The sequence below is a fragment of the Pteropus medius genome, unplaced genomic scaffold (assembly GCF_902729225.1).
Source record: "Pteropus medius unplaced genomic scaffold, Ma_sr-lr_union100, whole genome shotgun sequence".
In the NCBI taxonomy this organism is placed as follows: Eukaryota; Metazoa; Chordata; class Mammalia; order Chiroptera; family Pteropodidae; genus Pteropus; species Pteropus medius.
In genome coordinates, this window is record NW_024340696.1 from 11540258 (window position 1) to 11556563 (window position 16306).

The 16306-nt window shown below is 39.8% G+C and overlaps 1 protein-coding gene across 25 annotated transcripts in view; it reads left to right on the forward strand.

The window, feature by feature from the left end:
- CD44 (CD44 molecule (IN blood group)) overlaps window positions 1-16306 on the forward strand; it is a 78553-nt gene that overhangs the window by 59942 nt on the left and 2305 nt on the right. For 10 of the 25 annotated variants that reach the window (XM_039866860.1, XM_039866868.1, XM_039866878.1 and 7 more), the window contains 6 exons: window positions 33-134; window positions 1903-1992; window positions 2837-3031; window positions 6174-6239; window positions 9346-9417; window positions 11742-11820. In XM_039866860.1, the coding sequence (XP_039722794.1) occupies window positions 33-134; window positions 1903-1992; window positions 2837-3031; window positions 6174-6239; window positions 9346-9417; window positions 11742-11820 (604 nt within the window). The remainder of the gene's footprint in view (window positions 1-32; window positions 135-1902; window positions 1993-2836; window positions 3032-6173; window positions 6240-9345; window positions 9418-11741; window positions 11821-16306) is intronic. The other 15 variants (XM_039866944.1, XM_039866994.1, XM_039867001.1 and 12 more) reach the window with 4 other exon arrangements.

A 16306-nucleotide genomic window follows, 5' to 3' on the forward strand; every position in this document is an offset into this window, starting at 1 on the left:
ATCAAACAATAACACTGATTTAATTCCTTCAGATCTGGACTCCAGCCATAGTACAACACTTCAGCCTTCCACAGATTCAAACACAGGTTTGGTAGAAGACTTGGACACGATGGGACCTCTTTCAATGACAACTCGTAAGGATAATGACACTCAACTCCTTTATCAATCTGTGTTCCTGCTTCAGCTCTTGCTCACACTGGCCCAGACTCAGAGCTTGGTGGTAGAATGATGCATTTAGTGCTTTATGGCTCAGCTCAGCGCAGAGCATGGAAACTGTCTTCATTTCTATATTTTCTTGATGGGGTTCTTTAAATCTTATTTTGCCTTCATTTTTGGTGTTCTCCATATTCAATAACTTTATGTTAAAACAAGAAAAAAAAGGTTATGGGACTTTGTTAACTTGATTTTCCTTCCCTAAATAGTGTGTCAGTGACACCCAAGACCATGGCAAAGACAGTGATTTCTCTATGTTTTAACTAACCATCTCCTTTTGATTCCCATCTCAATCATGGCAGAGGAGGGGTAGGATTGTTTTAATGGTTGTGAAAAGACATTTTGGGACCAGATAATTATAGAGAATAGGGAAATCACATCAGCCCCCAGAGGAGGGGCAAGGCATGTTATTGACAATTGACAAAGGTAGCAGGAAACATTTGCTAATATCTCTTCCTATTACTAAACATCTGGTAGAAGCAATGCTAAACGTCTAGCAGCCTTAATTTCCATTATATGTACAAGGCTATCCTAGACATCAGACTGAAGTCATTCATAATTTTTTGACAGACTATGAAAGAAATCCAGAATTTCTGAAATATGAGGGCTTTTATTTCACTGCTTGTTGCATATAATGGACAGAGTCCTTCATGTGAGCCTTTTTAAGCAGAGGGAAAAAAATCAGCAACTATGTGTTGATCATCAAGAATGTAAAATAGTATTAAGCATCAAAGGAGATGCAGATGAGCAGAAGAATAGTCTCTGCCATGGAGGATCTTGTATTTCCACTTTATGTCCCTATTGACTTTTGTTCTGATGTTGGGTTTGGGATTTGGTGAATATCTCTCTCCTGGTTGTAATGTTTACTTGGTGGTGGACATGGCTTATGGGTGTGCTTTATGGAGGGCTTGCACCTGTAACTCAGAGGTCAGTACTTTTCTTAGAAGAACACAAAAGAAATTAACTTGAAACTGTCAAAGTGATTTCAGATACGGGCAATGGTTCAACCTCAAATTGCATACATGTCAGTGAGAGTCCTGTGTTTGCCCAGGCAAGCGTTTCCTGGCATTTCAAGGCAGTGATGAGAATCCCTATTAACAGATGAGATCAAAAACCTAATAGTAGAGTAAAATGGTAACTTTAATTTAATGTTCTTTAGGAGGGACTTAAATTTCCTTTATAAACTTGATCTGACTTACTTGAGCAAGTTATTCTAGATGAACTTCATCTTTTGTGGTTGCAAGTATGTGCTATTGTGGTGTTTATTTTTTCTGCAGTCACACTTCTTGACACACGCCAAGATATTTTTGATTATTGACAGGAACATCGGGATTCAGACATTACTTTCTCTGTCTCTGTGTTCTCTGGTTTTCCTGAGTGACTGGAAGCACTGCTACGAGTTCAGTCAGGAAGATCCAGGGTAGACAAACTTTGGCTCAGACTTCATGTCGGCACATAATCTTTGTTGATTATACTAAAAATCAAAGGGACTTAGGACCCAACTAGGGGCAAAACAGGATTCTGTTGTATATTTTTATCTGTCAGAGGAGAATGGCATGCACAAACTTTGATTTTCTTATCCATCTATCTGTCTGACGCTATTATAGCTAGGTCCTCCCTTTCAGGACAAAACAGGATATTTGTTTCATGGCTTCAAATTAATGTTGGATTCATCCCTTATTGCAACAGAGTGGAGTCATACTCAGAGGTTCTTTACATCACATGGAGGCTTGGAAGAAGATAAAGACCATCCAATGACTTCTACTCCAACATCTAGCAGTAAGGATTGTAAAGTTCAGGTGGCTTCTGCTATTAAAAACAATAAAGTATGGGTGTTTTTGTAGTGTTTTTGGTGGAGGTACATCAATTGGCTGCTATTATGCTGTTACTTCTGATCAGAAGGTGTGCTGGTGATGGTTCTCTAATTTTTCTGCTTTGTAGACCTCTTAGAAGCTGTTGTACATTGAGCGCAAACTATTTTCTTAGTCTTAAAGGTTGGGTTCCTTAAACTCTAGAGTTATATTGCTTATGTATGATTTATAATTGGTGTAAAGGTCTGAATGATATTACTTTCTATTTTCCTTGCATTAATAATATTATTTTGCCATTTATACTACGGACCATAAATCATGGTGCTGGTGAGTAAGAAGCAGTGCCTTTCTGGCAAAGGAAAGAATAAGGCTTTGGGTCTTTGAAACTGCACATTGGCTAGTCCAATTACATAATTTTATGTAATTAAGCATAATTTTACCTTCTGATTCAATGATGTGTTTCCTCCACTTCATCAAAGGTGGGTCCAATTGAGTAAGAGCTTAAGATTATTTAGTACGTGAGCTGACTTCAAGGTCACAGTTGTAGTGGCATAAATCCTGGCGAATGTTACGAGAAATGCCTCTCCTCGGTATTAGGATTACTAAAATCTCTTCCACTGAGTGATGTCCAGGTGGTGCCAATTGCAAAATATTGATTCTGTGCAATAGTGTAACGAGTTGCACTATCGTTTGTTCTGTGCTCACAAATAACAAATGGAAATCTTTCGTAGCAATTGCATATTCTAAAGACAAGCAGAGGATGGTGGTGGTCTCACAAATGCGGGTTTACCACTGATTCCACTTCCACACAGACAGGAATGATGGCACAGGTGAAAATACTCCTGAAGACTCAACTACTTCAGTAGAAGGTTATGCTCCTCATTTCCCAGACTCAGAGGGGTACAGGACCCCCACCCCAGTGACCCCTGCTAACACTGGGTCTCCTGAAGTTACTGAAGTCACTGTTGTTGGAAATTCCAATTCTGATGTTGATGGTTCCTTACCAGGTAATTTGCCTACTTGTTATCTGGTTTGCTTTCTCTATGTAGAGAAACAACAGATATTTTCATGTTACAGGGGATATTTTCTGTGTGGGCCGTGATTAGACTGATTTGTGACATGAGAATGGCTTGTATCGTGTTATCATTTTCGTGCAAGTAAACTTAGGTTGATTTTATGTATAGAATGCTTTCATTTACCGGTGTAATTTTCATTTATTTTTGTGACTTGGTTGTTAATGGTAGAATTCTTTTCTTTGTCTCATTCCTGATTTTGTGACATATTAAGTTGAACCATATGAAACTGATATTTTTGTAGGTCAAAGAAGTTAAATATTAGCAATTTCATTTGATTCAACTAATAGATGCTGCCTAGTTAGTAAGGTTTTACCCAACATGTGAATAATTTCCATATACTAATATCTTTGCTCTGAAATTATCTTTTACTGGTGATGGATTGGCGAATTTTACTTTTGGTGAAGGGTTTGTGAATAAATCTCTTCTAGTTATGATGCACACTCAAAACTTTATGATACAATCTACTGTTAATGAATAAGCATCATTTCTCTTGCTGTACCGGCAAAGAGATGACTGAAGATGACTTATTCAATTAACTTGGACATGGACCTAGAATGAGAATGAGACTTTTTTTTCTCAAATGCTTCTACTTTTCTTTGTTTCCCCTTTTGCATTAAGAAATGAACGTTGAAGAAAACGGAACTGGAAAATACCTACTCTGGTTAAGAAACTAAAATCAGATTCTTTCCTGCCGGTGTCAGTTATCAAGTACTTCTTACCACTCAACCACCAGGGCATATTAAAGATTAGTGACTTTAATATACAGTAGTTCCCCTTTATCTGCGGTTTTGCTCTTCTCGGTTTCAGTTACCCATGGTCAACTGTGTTTTGAAAATATTAAATGGAAAATTCCAGAAATAAACAATTTATAACTGTTAAATTGCGTGCCATTCATAGTAGTACCTGATGAAATCTCGTGCTATCCTGCTCCATCCTTCCAGAGATGTGAACCATCCCTTTGTCCACCACTTAGCACTGTAAATGCTACCTACCCCTGAGTCACTTCTTAACCATCTCGATTATCAGAACGACTGCTGTGGTATCACAGTGCTTGTGTTCAAGTAACCCTTATTTTACCTACTAACGCCACAGTTACATAACTTTTATTGTAGTAGATTGTTATAATTGTTCTATTTTATTATTAGTGATTGCTGTTAATTTCTTACTGTGCCTACTTTATAAATTAAACTTTATCATAGGTGTGTATGTACAGGAAAAAAATGTATAGAGAGAGTTTGATGCTACCTACAGTTTTCAGGCGTCCACTGGAGGTCTTGGAACGCATCCCCTGTGGATAAGGAGGGACTACTGTATTTGTGTGTGCGCAGCATAGCTTCTTTCCCTTCCCTCCCCTGCAAAGGAGAATAAATCTTATGAGAACCTAATATCTAAAACAGCTGACAGCTATGATGCTCTGACTGATGTGATGACAGAAAACCCAGAATGCCACATGCGTGGCCTCTGTTCTCTGGGCTGCCCCCACGGGGCTTCAAGAAAAACAGTTTTAAAAAATATTAACCTCAGCAATATTGGCAAGACAGAGCCCCTTAGATCCTTTGATTCTTTATTCAGCGTGATTCTGCTCTCAGTTATTAAAAATTCCAACTTTTAATTGTCAGTATTCTTCTGGAAAAATAAATCTTAGAGCGCTGCCTAATTTCTCTTGGCAAAATAAGGCCTATCATGCAACCTAATGAATTTAAATTTTAAATGAAAAATTTTAATAGTTACAATAGCCTAGATTACACAGCCTATCTGTTAGTAAATAAAATGCTTTCTACAAAATAGATGTTCACATATGCCAATTTCTTCTACATTCCATGATGGTATAGACAGATATTCCATGGTTCTCCATGGATTAAATAATTAGTTAAGTGATCTGACCATCACCCTCAGTTTTCTTCTAAAACATTCTGACAAGAGCTCATTTTGTCTCAAACATTTTTCTCAGTCTTTATGCTTAATGTTAAGAACTAAAACATTTGAAATTGTGGTGGTGGTGGTTGTGATGATGCTGGTGGTGGTCTTGGTGGTGATGATACTGAGGGCAGTGGTGTAAGTATTTCAGCAAATGCTGTTTTCCATTATTCTAACCATCAGCCAAGGAGCAAAACATTCTGTCCCCTCTGTACGATTACATGAGATGTTACAGATCACCTACCTCCACCTTTCGGAAAATAACGATGATCAGATTATTGTATACTCCTTATGGGTACCTTCATAATGGGTGACTATAGCCTTTTTACAAAACCATTGTCCTGTTTTGTTTTAAGATTTTTGGAAAACATGTCGGGAGGAGGGAGGAGAGTAAGAATTTTCATATGCTGAATCCAAGATCTGACCTGTGGATCCAGAGTTTAGCAATTCATAAACTTGTCTCAATCTAAAGCCTTTTGGTAATGGATATTTGAGAAGATGGATTATATTAACTCCTGGTGTTGAAATGCAGATTTCATTTTTCAAAAATATTACTATTTGAAATGTATCCTTATAACGAGATATACATTGGTCACGTGTTTTTTCCCCCGTTTTCTTCCCACTTATTTTCAGACTCGTTTTCTCTAAATAAGCAGTTGATTTTTATCTTTGGATCTTTACATAATTCGGCCCCCAAATCCCTTATCGCACACTAAAACATTGTGCTATTTCCTGCCAACCAAAAATCTTTTATATGTCTCATGACCTCAGATCACATTTGTCATAATCCAAAGCATGTAGTCCTAATTTCAAAGATATAATATCAAATCCCAACCTCAGACCTGTAAAGACATCATAATATTTTTGTTAGAGTGTTACAGTTACTGGGTTTCTACCAAAGCCACACTTCCTTGATGGACTGTACTATCTTGGTTTACTTAATTTGAATGAAAGCTCCAGCCCACTCATCCATGGATTAAGCAATGAATAGTAATTAATATTGTGGGCCTGTTCAAGCCTCCTTTGCCATCATTTTGGTTACCTTTAAAAGACTAAACTGTGTGATGGCTTGCACAAAAATGCAAACGTGTGGAAATACAGATGGCAGTGTGACTGGAACGCACAGTACTAAATCTTCTCTGATTGTTTCTTACAGAAGACCAAGGCTCATCCCATGACCCCAGCGGGAGGGCCCATACCACTCATGGATCTGAATCAGCTGGTGAGTTTAAGCTGCTTTAATCATTTACTGTGATCATCATTGAACCTACTGATTGTCAATGAAGTATAAGTCAGTGTCTCTCAAAAAGTGGTTCTCCAGCTCTCTTGGCATGCATCATGGTCACAGGGAGGGCTTAGTAGATCGCATTGATGGACTCCATCTTTAAAGTTTCCGATTTTGTAGGTCTGGGTTAGAGTCTGAGCATTTGCATTTCTAATAAGTTCCTTGGCGATGCTGATAGTGCTGAGATAGTATCTTTGAGAACTACTGCTTTGGAGAAAATCTTTCCATCTGAAGGATCAGAAAGAATTCCAGCAAGGGTCTTAATTTAACATTGCATTATGCTAGAGTGATTAAGAACATGGGTTTTGGAGTAAGAATGACCTGAATTCAATCCCAGCTCCTCCACATACTACCTGAGGACATTGCTTAACAAATCGGAGATTCAATTTCCTAACCAATAAATTGGGATAATAATTATCGCAAGACATTGTTTTAAAGACTAAATGATAGAATACATGTAAAGCATTTAACATAACCCCCAGCACATGGCATAATAGTTAGCATTTATTCAGAATTTACTGTGTGCCAGTGGCATAGTTCCAACCATTTTATATGTATTAGGTTGAACCATATGAAACTGCCATTTCTGTAGATTAATAGTCAAATATATCAGTGCTTTCATGTTTCACCTAGTATTAACTCATTTAATTATCCTATAAACCCTGTGACCTACTTAAGTACTATTATTATTCCAATATTACAGATGTGGAATCTAAGGCTCAAAGAGACTAAATAACTCGGCTGAGTTGATAAGACTGGTCAGTTGAGTGGTGGAGCTAGATTTCAAGCCCAGGGGTCTCACAGCACCTCTCGTAAGCACTGTCTGGAGAAAGCACTCTGTAATGACCATAATTACACCAGGCATGCATTATTAAATGGTTCTTGTTTGCTGTGACTCAGATCACACCCATGGAAACATTACTCCAGGCAGCCAAAGTCTGACATGAGGCAGGTTTACTTGTGACCACAGATACTGGGCTATGAAAGCTGTGCCAGTGCTGTCATACCGTGGTCTCCGTGAGCGTCACCAGTCCAGGTGACCCCCTCACCCCCATGCAAGACTGGTCATCCATGTGAACTAGTGTCCTCCCTTCCTTCATGCCGATGTTAGACGTGGGGTTGCCTCCAGACTTAATGTTGAACTATCTCTGTGCACATATCTCAGATTGGATCTCATTTCCCAACTACAGTGTAAAGTGTCCCTCTTTGCAGAACTTGCTTTTCCAGCCAGCCCTACCCTGGCTAGAATTGCAGTCCTCTCGGGCGCAAGGGGAGATCTGCTGTGTCTCGTTCATCTTGGCTTTTGCTTGAAGTGAGAATCAGGTGGGTGGGAGCAGTCTCTTTTGTGTATTGTTCAAATGGGAGGTTTCGTCTGGTTGTACACACACCCAGATCTTTCCTCGCTGGGAGCATTTTTTTGGAAAATCAAAATAAAGAGATTATGATCCATTAATGGCCTCTCTTTCAAATATCAAAAACTGCTGTGAGTCAGATAAGACTAGCAAGAGTGACTGTACTCTACGGTGGTTTTCAAGGCCAAAGATCTCCAGTTTAGGTAGCCAATATATCAGGACCTGTGCAGGTGAACACCTGTCAAAGACCAAGGACTCTGGTAGGCAGATAGAGAAAGTGCTTTGGACTCCTTCTGAGGTTTGTAAAGTCAGAGGCCACTGTCAAAATGGCATGGGGCTCATTGAAATAGCTAGACAAATGGTAAGACTGTTTTCCTCCATTTTGAATTTAACAAAAATGTTAAATTGCATAAACAGGAGCCATCATGTCCAAAATAGCCACTATAATTGAGATTTCAATGTCCACCATGCACAGTCTAAAGTTTGACTCTCTTGGGAAAGCTTTTCATTTAAGGACCAGCCATCTTCATCCACTGTTGCCCAAACAGACTTCCCTGTTGTTTTTTTTTTCTTCCCTTGGAAGAAAAAAAGGATTCTGCAATGGGTTCCATTTGGTAGAGGAAACAGAATTTGTTTTAGTGGGATGTTTTCAATTTTTGTTTTGCACGATAAAGGAAGCATTAAGAGACATAAATTAAAAACAGAGCTTTCATTTGGGTGAGTCTCTTTACAAAATGTCTGAGAAGTTTCTTTTAAAACATCATGCTTCTCTCCTTTTGATAAGCCTCCAGTTCTGACTGGTGGCTCCTTTGTCTTGCAATGCTGCCTTCCACTTTGAAATTTTGTTTGTTTCCTTATTTTGTTTTGTAGGAGTAGAAAATATTTATTCTTCACAAATAAAACATGTTTCAGTAATATATTAACAGAGACTCTAATGGGGTGATTTTTCATAGGCAGAAAGGGCCATGACCCCCCTAAGCCCTTATTTTATAATATTTATGTTTGTTTCGGTGATGACATTGGATTTGATTTTTGTATTTACTTTGGACTTCCTGGAGCATATGAATCCCCTAGGGATCTTTTAAAATGAAGATTTTGATTTGGTAGATTTGTGGGGAGGCCTGAGTTTCTGTATTCCCGGCAAGCTCCCACATGATGCCTATGCTGCTGGTCTAGGGACAACATATAGAGCAGCAAGGTCATAAATTAAAAATAGAAAATAACTACACACGATTACCATGCGTGTGTACTTCTTTAAACTTCTGTAAAATTCCAATGAAGTGGATTCTATTACTACCCCAACTGAGATTGGAGAGAGTAACTTGACCCAACAGAAGTTGCTAGCAAGGGACAGAAGCAGGAGTCAAAAACAAGGCCGACCTGCTCTAGAGCCCTGCACAACGCTGCTGCTGAGAATTCTCATGTTTTTGATGAAAAATAACATTTCCAAACCTTAGCCTGAATCAAACTGAACTTTTCTGGGGAAATATCTTTCTTGTAACACACACACACACACACACACACTCTTACACACTTGTGTGTGTGCGTGTGTAAATATATATATATATATAGTTTGTGGCTTGAATCTAAACAGCTTGCAGCGATGCAGGACACAAAGGCTGGCCCTGTGTGCTGCTCTAAAGCCTGGTTATGCATTCCAAACTTTGGCTGAGAAATGTTTCTCCCCTCAGGACATTCAAGTGAGAATCAAGAAGACGGGGCCAACACGACCTCTGGTCCTATAAGGAAACCTCAAATCCCAGGTGAGTTTCAAGTTGTTGGGGGATAGGAGATGGGGGGAAGATACTAAAAGCAGGTCTCTCTGAATGTCCCAGAAAGAAAGAAGCAACCAGTTTGAAAGCACAGTCTCCTAAATGTCTAACCTGAACCTGATTGTTCCTCCTTGTAAGCCAAAGATGAATGAAAGCATTACAGCTTCTTGATAGAAAATGATGGAACATTCTTTTCTTCCTGGTTCCATAGATTGGCTGAGCTTACATTCAGACTTGTCCCTGGACTGTCCCAAAGAAGTGGCTCGTTAGTTACTAAAGCTTCCTTCCCAAATGAGTGATCAACCAGGGGACTCTATGTCGTACCCCGGTCCTCCCTATCCCAGCTCAGTTTCCCCTTTGTTCCTGGGGGTTGGAGTGAAACTGTCCTCTCACATTGCAGACGTGTGTTTGGTGGAATGAAAATATTCTGGTCCCCAAACTACTGTTTCTTGAGGGACAGTCTTCACAGATCCAGACAGAAGAAAGTTTCAGAAAGTTTTAATGTGCAGTAAGGGGGCTGGGGCACCAGGCTCCCCTAGATGTCAAGATTTAAGGCATTGGAAGCAAATTCGTTATTTAACTTGGGCTCGAAATTGAGCATTTGTAAAGGAGGCTTACAGAAAAAGGAAGGGTTTTCTCAGGGTTGTAGATTATCGTTTTAATTCTCCACTTTTCAGAGGTCTCCAGATTGCGCCTCTGGTGGGCGAAGGGAAGAATGTGGTATGTGCCTCCCCCACCTTTGCCTCGGCTTGCCTGGGCACTGCTGGAGGCAGGGCATGTGCAGAGGGAGTGGGCTGCCAGGGAGCAGGTGGGTGGGTGAGACATAATTATCTATAATCAGGCAGCAGGATTCTTTCAAGCTCTAGTGAGAGTGAATGTGGGGCATTTCAGAACTGGAGAATGAGAAAGAACAGAAATGTTTCCCTCATGTCGGCCTCCCCTCCTCCTGAATCAACCTTGCTCCTCAAACTCACCTAACCAGGTAGAGGGCAGGCAGAGGCAGTACTGAGCAGGACCAAGACTCTCAAAGAGGGATGGAATGAATGACTGCCCATCTTTCTTGTTTCTCAAGCTGTCATTCATTGCACAGATGTCCGACCCACTTGGCAACTGAATTTATTCAAGTTGTCAAGTCATATTTTAATCCTGTTAAAGCTTGATTTTATTTTTCTTTTCGTTTTTTTAATTAAAAATTATTGGGGTTACACTGATTAAAAAAATCAAATAAGTTTCAAGTATACAATTCAACAGTAAATCGTATATATTGCATTTTGTGTTCACCATCCAAAGTTAGATTTCCTTTCGTCACTGAATAATTGACCCCTTTTATCCCTATCTACCTCCTCCCTCCCTAAAATTTAAAATGTGTATAACATTTTATTAGTCCATGAGTGATACATTAATTATTGGAGAAATTTTAGAAAATACAGTTAAACAAAAGGTACAAAAATATAAGTTACTTATTATCTACCTCACCATCCGGAAATACCATGGTTACCATTTTCATATATGTCCTTCTTGTCATTTTTCTAGGTGATGTTTATACTAAAATGTAACTGTATCACACATGCTTGTTTAGTAAACTACCACTCTCAACTGGTTTGCCACAGCTTTCCAATGTCATTAAATATTCTTCCCCTATATTGTGGACGATGGATGTACCCTAATTTATTCAACCAATCCTTTACAGTTGGGCATTAGGTTGTTCCAAACTTTTATAACTAGCACAGTAGTAAACATCTTCATAGCTAATTCCGAGGTCCTATAAAGTTCTGGAAGTGTAACCACCAGATCAAAATCACGTGCATTTTGAAGGTTTTCTGAAAAGTTTTGCTAAATGACCTCCCAGTGAATGTGCACAGGATCAGCATCCACAGCAGTGTCTTTTTTCCCACCCAGTGGTATGTGGCCTCCATTTTTGTTTCTTAATAAAATGTAGGGTGGATGCTCTCATCTAGGAAAGAAATGTTCCCTTCAAGGGAAGCATGTTTCCTTTAGTCTACTTAATAACATTGCACCAAAGGCATCTACAAGTTTCAATTCTACACTTTTTTGGAAACACGTGTCTCCCGGAGGGACTTGAAAAGCCCGACTGATGATGAGAGATTAAAACAAGAGGTCTGTTGGGTAAACACCATCTAGCAAATGCAAAATATACCAGTATTCTCTGCCTACTGGCTGGGCCATTTGGTTGGACTCATCCATAGTGCTGACTGCGATTCTTGTTTGGACCAGGTCAGTTTCATAAAGTGCATTTTTGTTTTCACAACACGTATTTCCCAAGTTCACGGTGTCTTTTGGTTCCCTCACACCAGAATGGCTGATCATCTTGTCATCCCTCCTGGCCCTGGCTTTGATTCTCGCAGTTTGCATCGCGGTCAACAGTCGAAGGAGGTAAGGAGATGCTCTTTGGAGCCTTCCACTTTGAAAGAGAATCTTTTAAATTCAGGCTCTATGTCCCTGGTTCTCAGAATCAGCAGCCTCGGCACCCTGAGAGCTTGTTATAAATGCAGAATCTCACTGCAGACCTCCTGTCTCAAAGCCTGTGTTTTGATCTTAGAGATTCACGTGCGTGGTACAGTGTGAGAAGCCCTGCTCTGGCACATTTTTCAGAGAAAGGACACACTATGATTATCTGGACCACCACTTTGAAATAGTAGTTGAATCTCTCGAGGCTCTTAATTACTTTGAAGTTAAACCCACAGAGTCTCTGTCTGATGAAAGTTAAGAAATACCTTGCCAGGAAGGTATAAAAGTAGATACTCATTCATTGATTTGTTAAACAACTATTTATTGAGTGCATTCACAACGCACAAAAACACCATATAAAGATTTGGGGGTTGGTCATCCCTCTGTCTGAGACCCATGAAACTTTCTAGAACTCTTACCTAAAATAGGCATTGAGTTTATGTGTTTGTTGTTTGTTTTTGTAAAGATATTACTTTCTATTTCCTGAAAGCTGCAGTAGAAGGGATTCAGATTCTGGCCTAAGAAGAGCCCTCTGACAGTGAGGTCCGTGAAACATGAAAGACTTTCCTTAGGAAGGTCTGAATAAAGACAGTCAACCCCCTGGAACTGGCGTGGGAACTGCTTTCACGTCCTCAGAGGTCCTTCTCTCTCCCTGTATCAACCAAGGCCTATTTTTCAGAACTTATTTGAACAATACATATACATGGTTGAGCTCTGACCAGGCTTCAGAAAGAATGCCACCTAAAGTGATGTGAAGGAAAACAGTTATTCTAGCAACAGTGGAAATGAACTCTGACGGGGTAGTCCATAAGTCTAAATTTCCTGTTTAGGATGCTTTAAAGATGCATCATTTTTCTCTAAGCATATGCATAGGAACACTAAACCTTTGGTTAGTGTCTCTTGAGATTTCTTCTTATAAGGTAAAATAATCTAATTTCCAAGTGGGGCCACCTTGACAGTATCACTAGATTATCTAACAGGCCAGAAAGTGCCCCTCAGTTTGGGAGAAGACCCAGAGAAAAATTATAGAATCTTTGTCGTTGGCTTTTTTGGAAAGCAACAAATACTTAATTCCACTGCCACATGCCACCTACATAGTATCTCTAATTATCTGAGGAAATCAAATAATGCCACCTTATACTGGTACAAGTCAATCAAAGTGCTATATTAAAGTTATAGCTATGTTGCTATCTGCACCTTTGAGGGCATAATGAAAAAAACAGTCATCATAGCTGATTGTATAAGGAACAAGAACATGGAAAGAAAATCTGAAAGACCTCCTAGAAGTTTCCTAAGACTAAATGGAAGATTTTTTTTTTTAGTTGAATTTAAATAATATGACTTGAGGGAGCCCTTACAAAGAGTCTTTATACTTTCCTCCAGCTTCCTTATTTTCTCTTAGATTACTTTTGCTCAGTTAAATATGAATTTCCTATTGTTGGAAATCAGTCTTTTGGTTCCAGGCCATAGAATGCACTGCCACTCACATACACAGTTCGTGAGCTTTGCACATGTCACCATAGAAACATTGGCCCCTAATGCTGTCGATGTGGGAGAGAACTCAGAGAAGCATCTCAGCTGTCCTCAAGAGCAGCTGGAGTCCGTGCAGTGTGGCTGGTTAGCTCACACGTCGCTCCCCATCATGTTAACAGCAAAAGGGGTCCCACTGCTACCTTCCCCCTCTTCACAAGACCAGCAGTCACCCTAGCAACAGGCAAATAGGGACCCATAAGATCCCTGCACAGCAAGTATCCATGGGGAAAGTAGCTGCTTGCACACCATAAATTACTATGTCCTGATCTGATAATAGAAAACAGATTTGCCACGCAGCCTAAGGGTGGTTAATGGCTTCACAGGCCCCTTAGTGTGCACTGTGTTTCTAAAACCACCAGCCTTTTTCTAATCCTCTTAAAGGCTGGGGCCTTTCTGCTTTACATTTTAGAGAGATACAGAATCCTATTTTCATCAAAGAAAGTTTGGTTGAAAGCAGGGACCAAGGACAGGCATTCATTTATTTGGCAAACATCTTTTGAGGGGTGATTGTGACTTGTCAGCACAGGCAAGGAGAAAAGGAAGATTAAAAATGAAAAAGGTACCATCCCTTCCCTAAAAGAATCCTGAGGTTTAGTGGTAATACTGACCTGTTGGATGAGTCAGCTAATATTTATCGAGTACATACTCTGCGCCAGGCACTATTTTATGAATTATGGTTAAAAGATAAACGTGAAGAAGCATTAGTCACTGAAGTTGATGTTCAAGGCTTGACCACGGGCTTCCATGGCACTGTGATCTGTGAATTGCATCATCATAAAGATTCTGATTTAGAGGTCCTGTTATTTCTTTAGCTTTTCCCATCCCTATCATAACCTACATCACCTTTCCTTGCTGTTCTTCAAGCAACCAGAGTCCTTGAATTGCAGCATTTTAATGGAAATTGTACTTTATTCCCTCCCCTCAACAGCAAACAATGGTTTTAGGAGTCAGTTGGCTTTGTAGATGTTGGATGAGGCCCAAGAGAAAAAGTTAGGTGCCTTTCCCTTAAATAATTGATCTGATTTATTATATGAAGAGGAGAAAAAATGTGAATGCCTGACCAGAGAAGGCTTCACAGAACAAGAATGATTAAAGAATGTTCCTCTGATAATTGTGCAGAAAAGGCCTTCGCCAACTTCCACAGTCATGGGAATAATCGTCTTTTCTGTAAACCCCATTTGGCAGCCATCTACCTTCTGCTTGGTAGGTCCCCTTTATAAAGCTCCATGATTTAAAAGTGTCTTCCTTCTTTTAAACTGTGGTCGAGCTCGAAAACAGTTCTACCTCTGCACTGTCTGATACACAACCACGAACCGCTTGTGGCTACCAAGCACTCAAAATATGGCTAGTCTGACTTAAGAAGTGAATTATTAATTTTATTTAATTTTAATTAGTTTAAATTTAAATAGTCACATGTGGCTTGTGTCTACAATGTTAAATGGCACAGCTCTAATTCCAAGAAAAATAAATCTCTAAATATCTTTAAGGGTTGTCAGGTAGAAGAGACATATGATCACTTGTTAAGTTACCACCCTCCACCCCAAGTTTTTCGAGAGAAATTCCTCTGTGCCCTAAATGTATGTTACCTGGTTTCTAAATCCCATCCAGCCTGCTCGCCCTCTCCAGCAAGGCTCCAGCCTCCCTGCTTCCACATTATATGGTCACTGTATGCTCAGATAAGGCCTGAGATTTAAGGGGAAAGAAGATAAAGCCAAGATGTAATTTGGCGCAGATCTCTGACCTTTGGACTCAGAAAATCTAAGCTGTAGATCCAATGTCTGTCCTGCCATAGCTAGCAGCGCAGCCTCGGACGATATCCTGGACTTCTTAAACTCTGTCTCCAGTTTACATTGGATGATTTCTGGAGTCCCTTCGACTTTATTACTCCTTTTAAAATTCCTCTAAGAAGAATGAAAATGTTAGAAGTTATCTTTTTAAAGCATTTATCTAAAAGCCTGGAGCAGTAAAATTTGGACTGAGTGATTTATGAGAATCATCCTACCTTCCGCAAAGAACTCAGGCGGTTAACAGAGACACACAAATCCAAAGGGACGTGCAGGCAGAACAAAACCCAAGCGCCAAGGTCCTAAGCCCTACAGGTCGAATGTTCTCTGCTTTCAAAATCAGCTTCATCTACATTAATAACACCAATCCGCACTTAACCCCCATGCACTTTTTTATGCTTATAAATCACTTTCCTGCAATATTTCATTCACCTTCTCTAGTACCCATTAGGCAAATGGGAATTACTTTAATAAGACACCGTTCCTCCAAAGAACCCAAGATACCACCTGAGAATCGGAAATAGCACTAGCAGAATCCCACCTTCAGCTTTTTAAGTCATCTTCATAATAAATGTAAGAAGGTGGGTGGAGACAGCCAGAAAAAATAAGCAAAACCCATTTCACATGGCTCTTGTTATATTCACAACTACAGCCAGTGATTCTTGAACACTTGCTGTGTTCCAGATACTGCTCTAAGTGCTTATCCGAGGTGTTGGTTTCCTCATCTCACAAAGTTCATAAGAGCAACAACAATAATAGACTCATGTATGCAATGCCAGGCTCTCGTTCTAGGGCTTTCTACAATCTTGTGAAACCGGTACTCTTAATAGCCTGATATTGTAAATAAGATAGCTGAGGCTCAAATAGGTTAAGTGAGTTGCCCCAGGCCACACAGCAGTAAGATCTCAAAACCAGGCCTTTCAAGCCCCTGCTCTTGTCTATGTGAACTGCATCCGTATTCCCAGCCCCACGATCTGTAGCATAGGTCAAGCATCCTTCCCTCTGCCCCTCATGGAGCATTCTGCCAGAGGAGACAGTATCTGCCTCCTATTGAGGAGGTATAATTTCTACTTCCCCGAACGAGATTAAAGTTT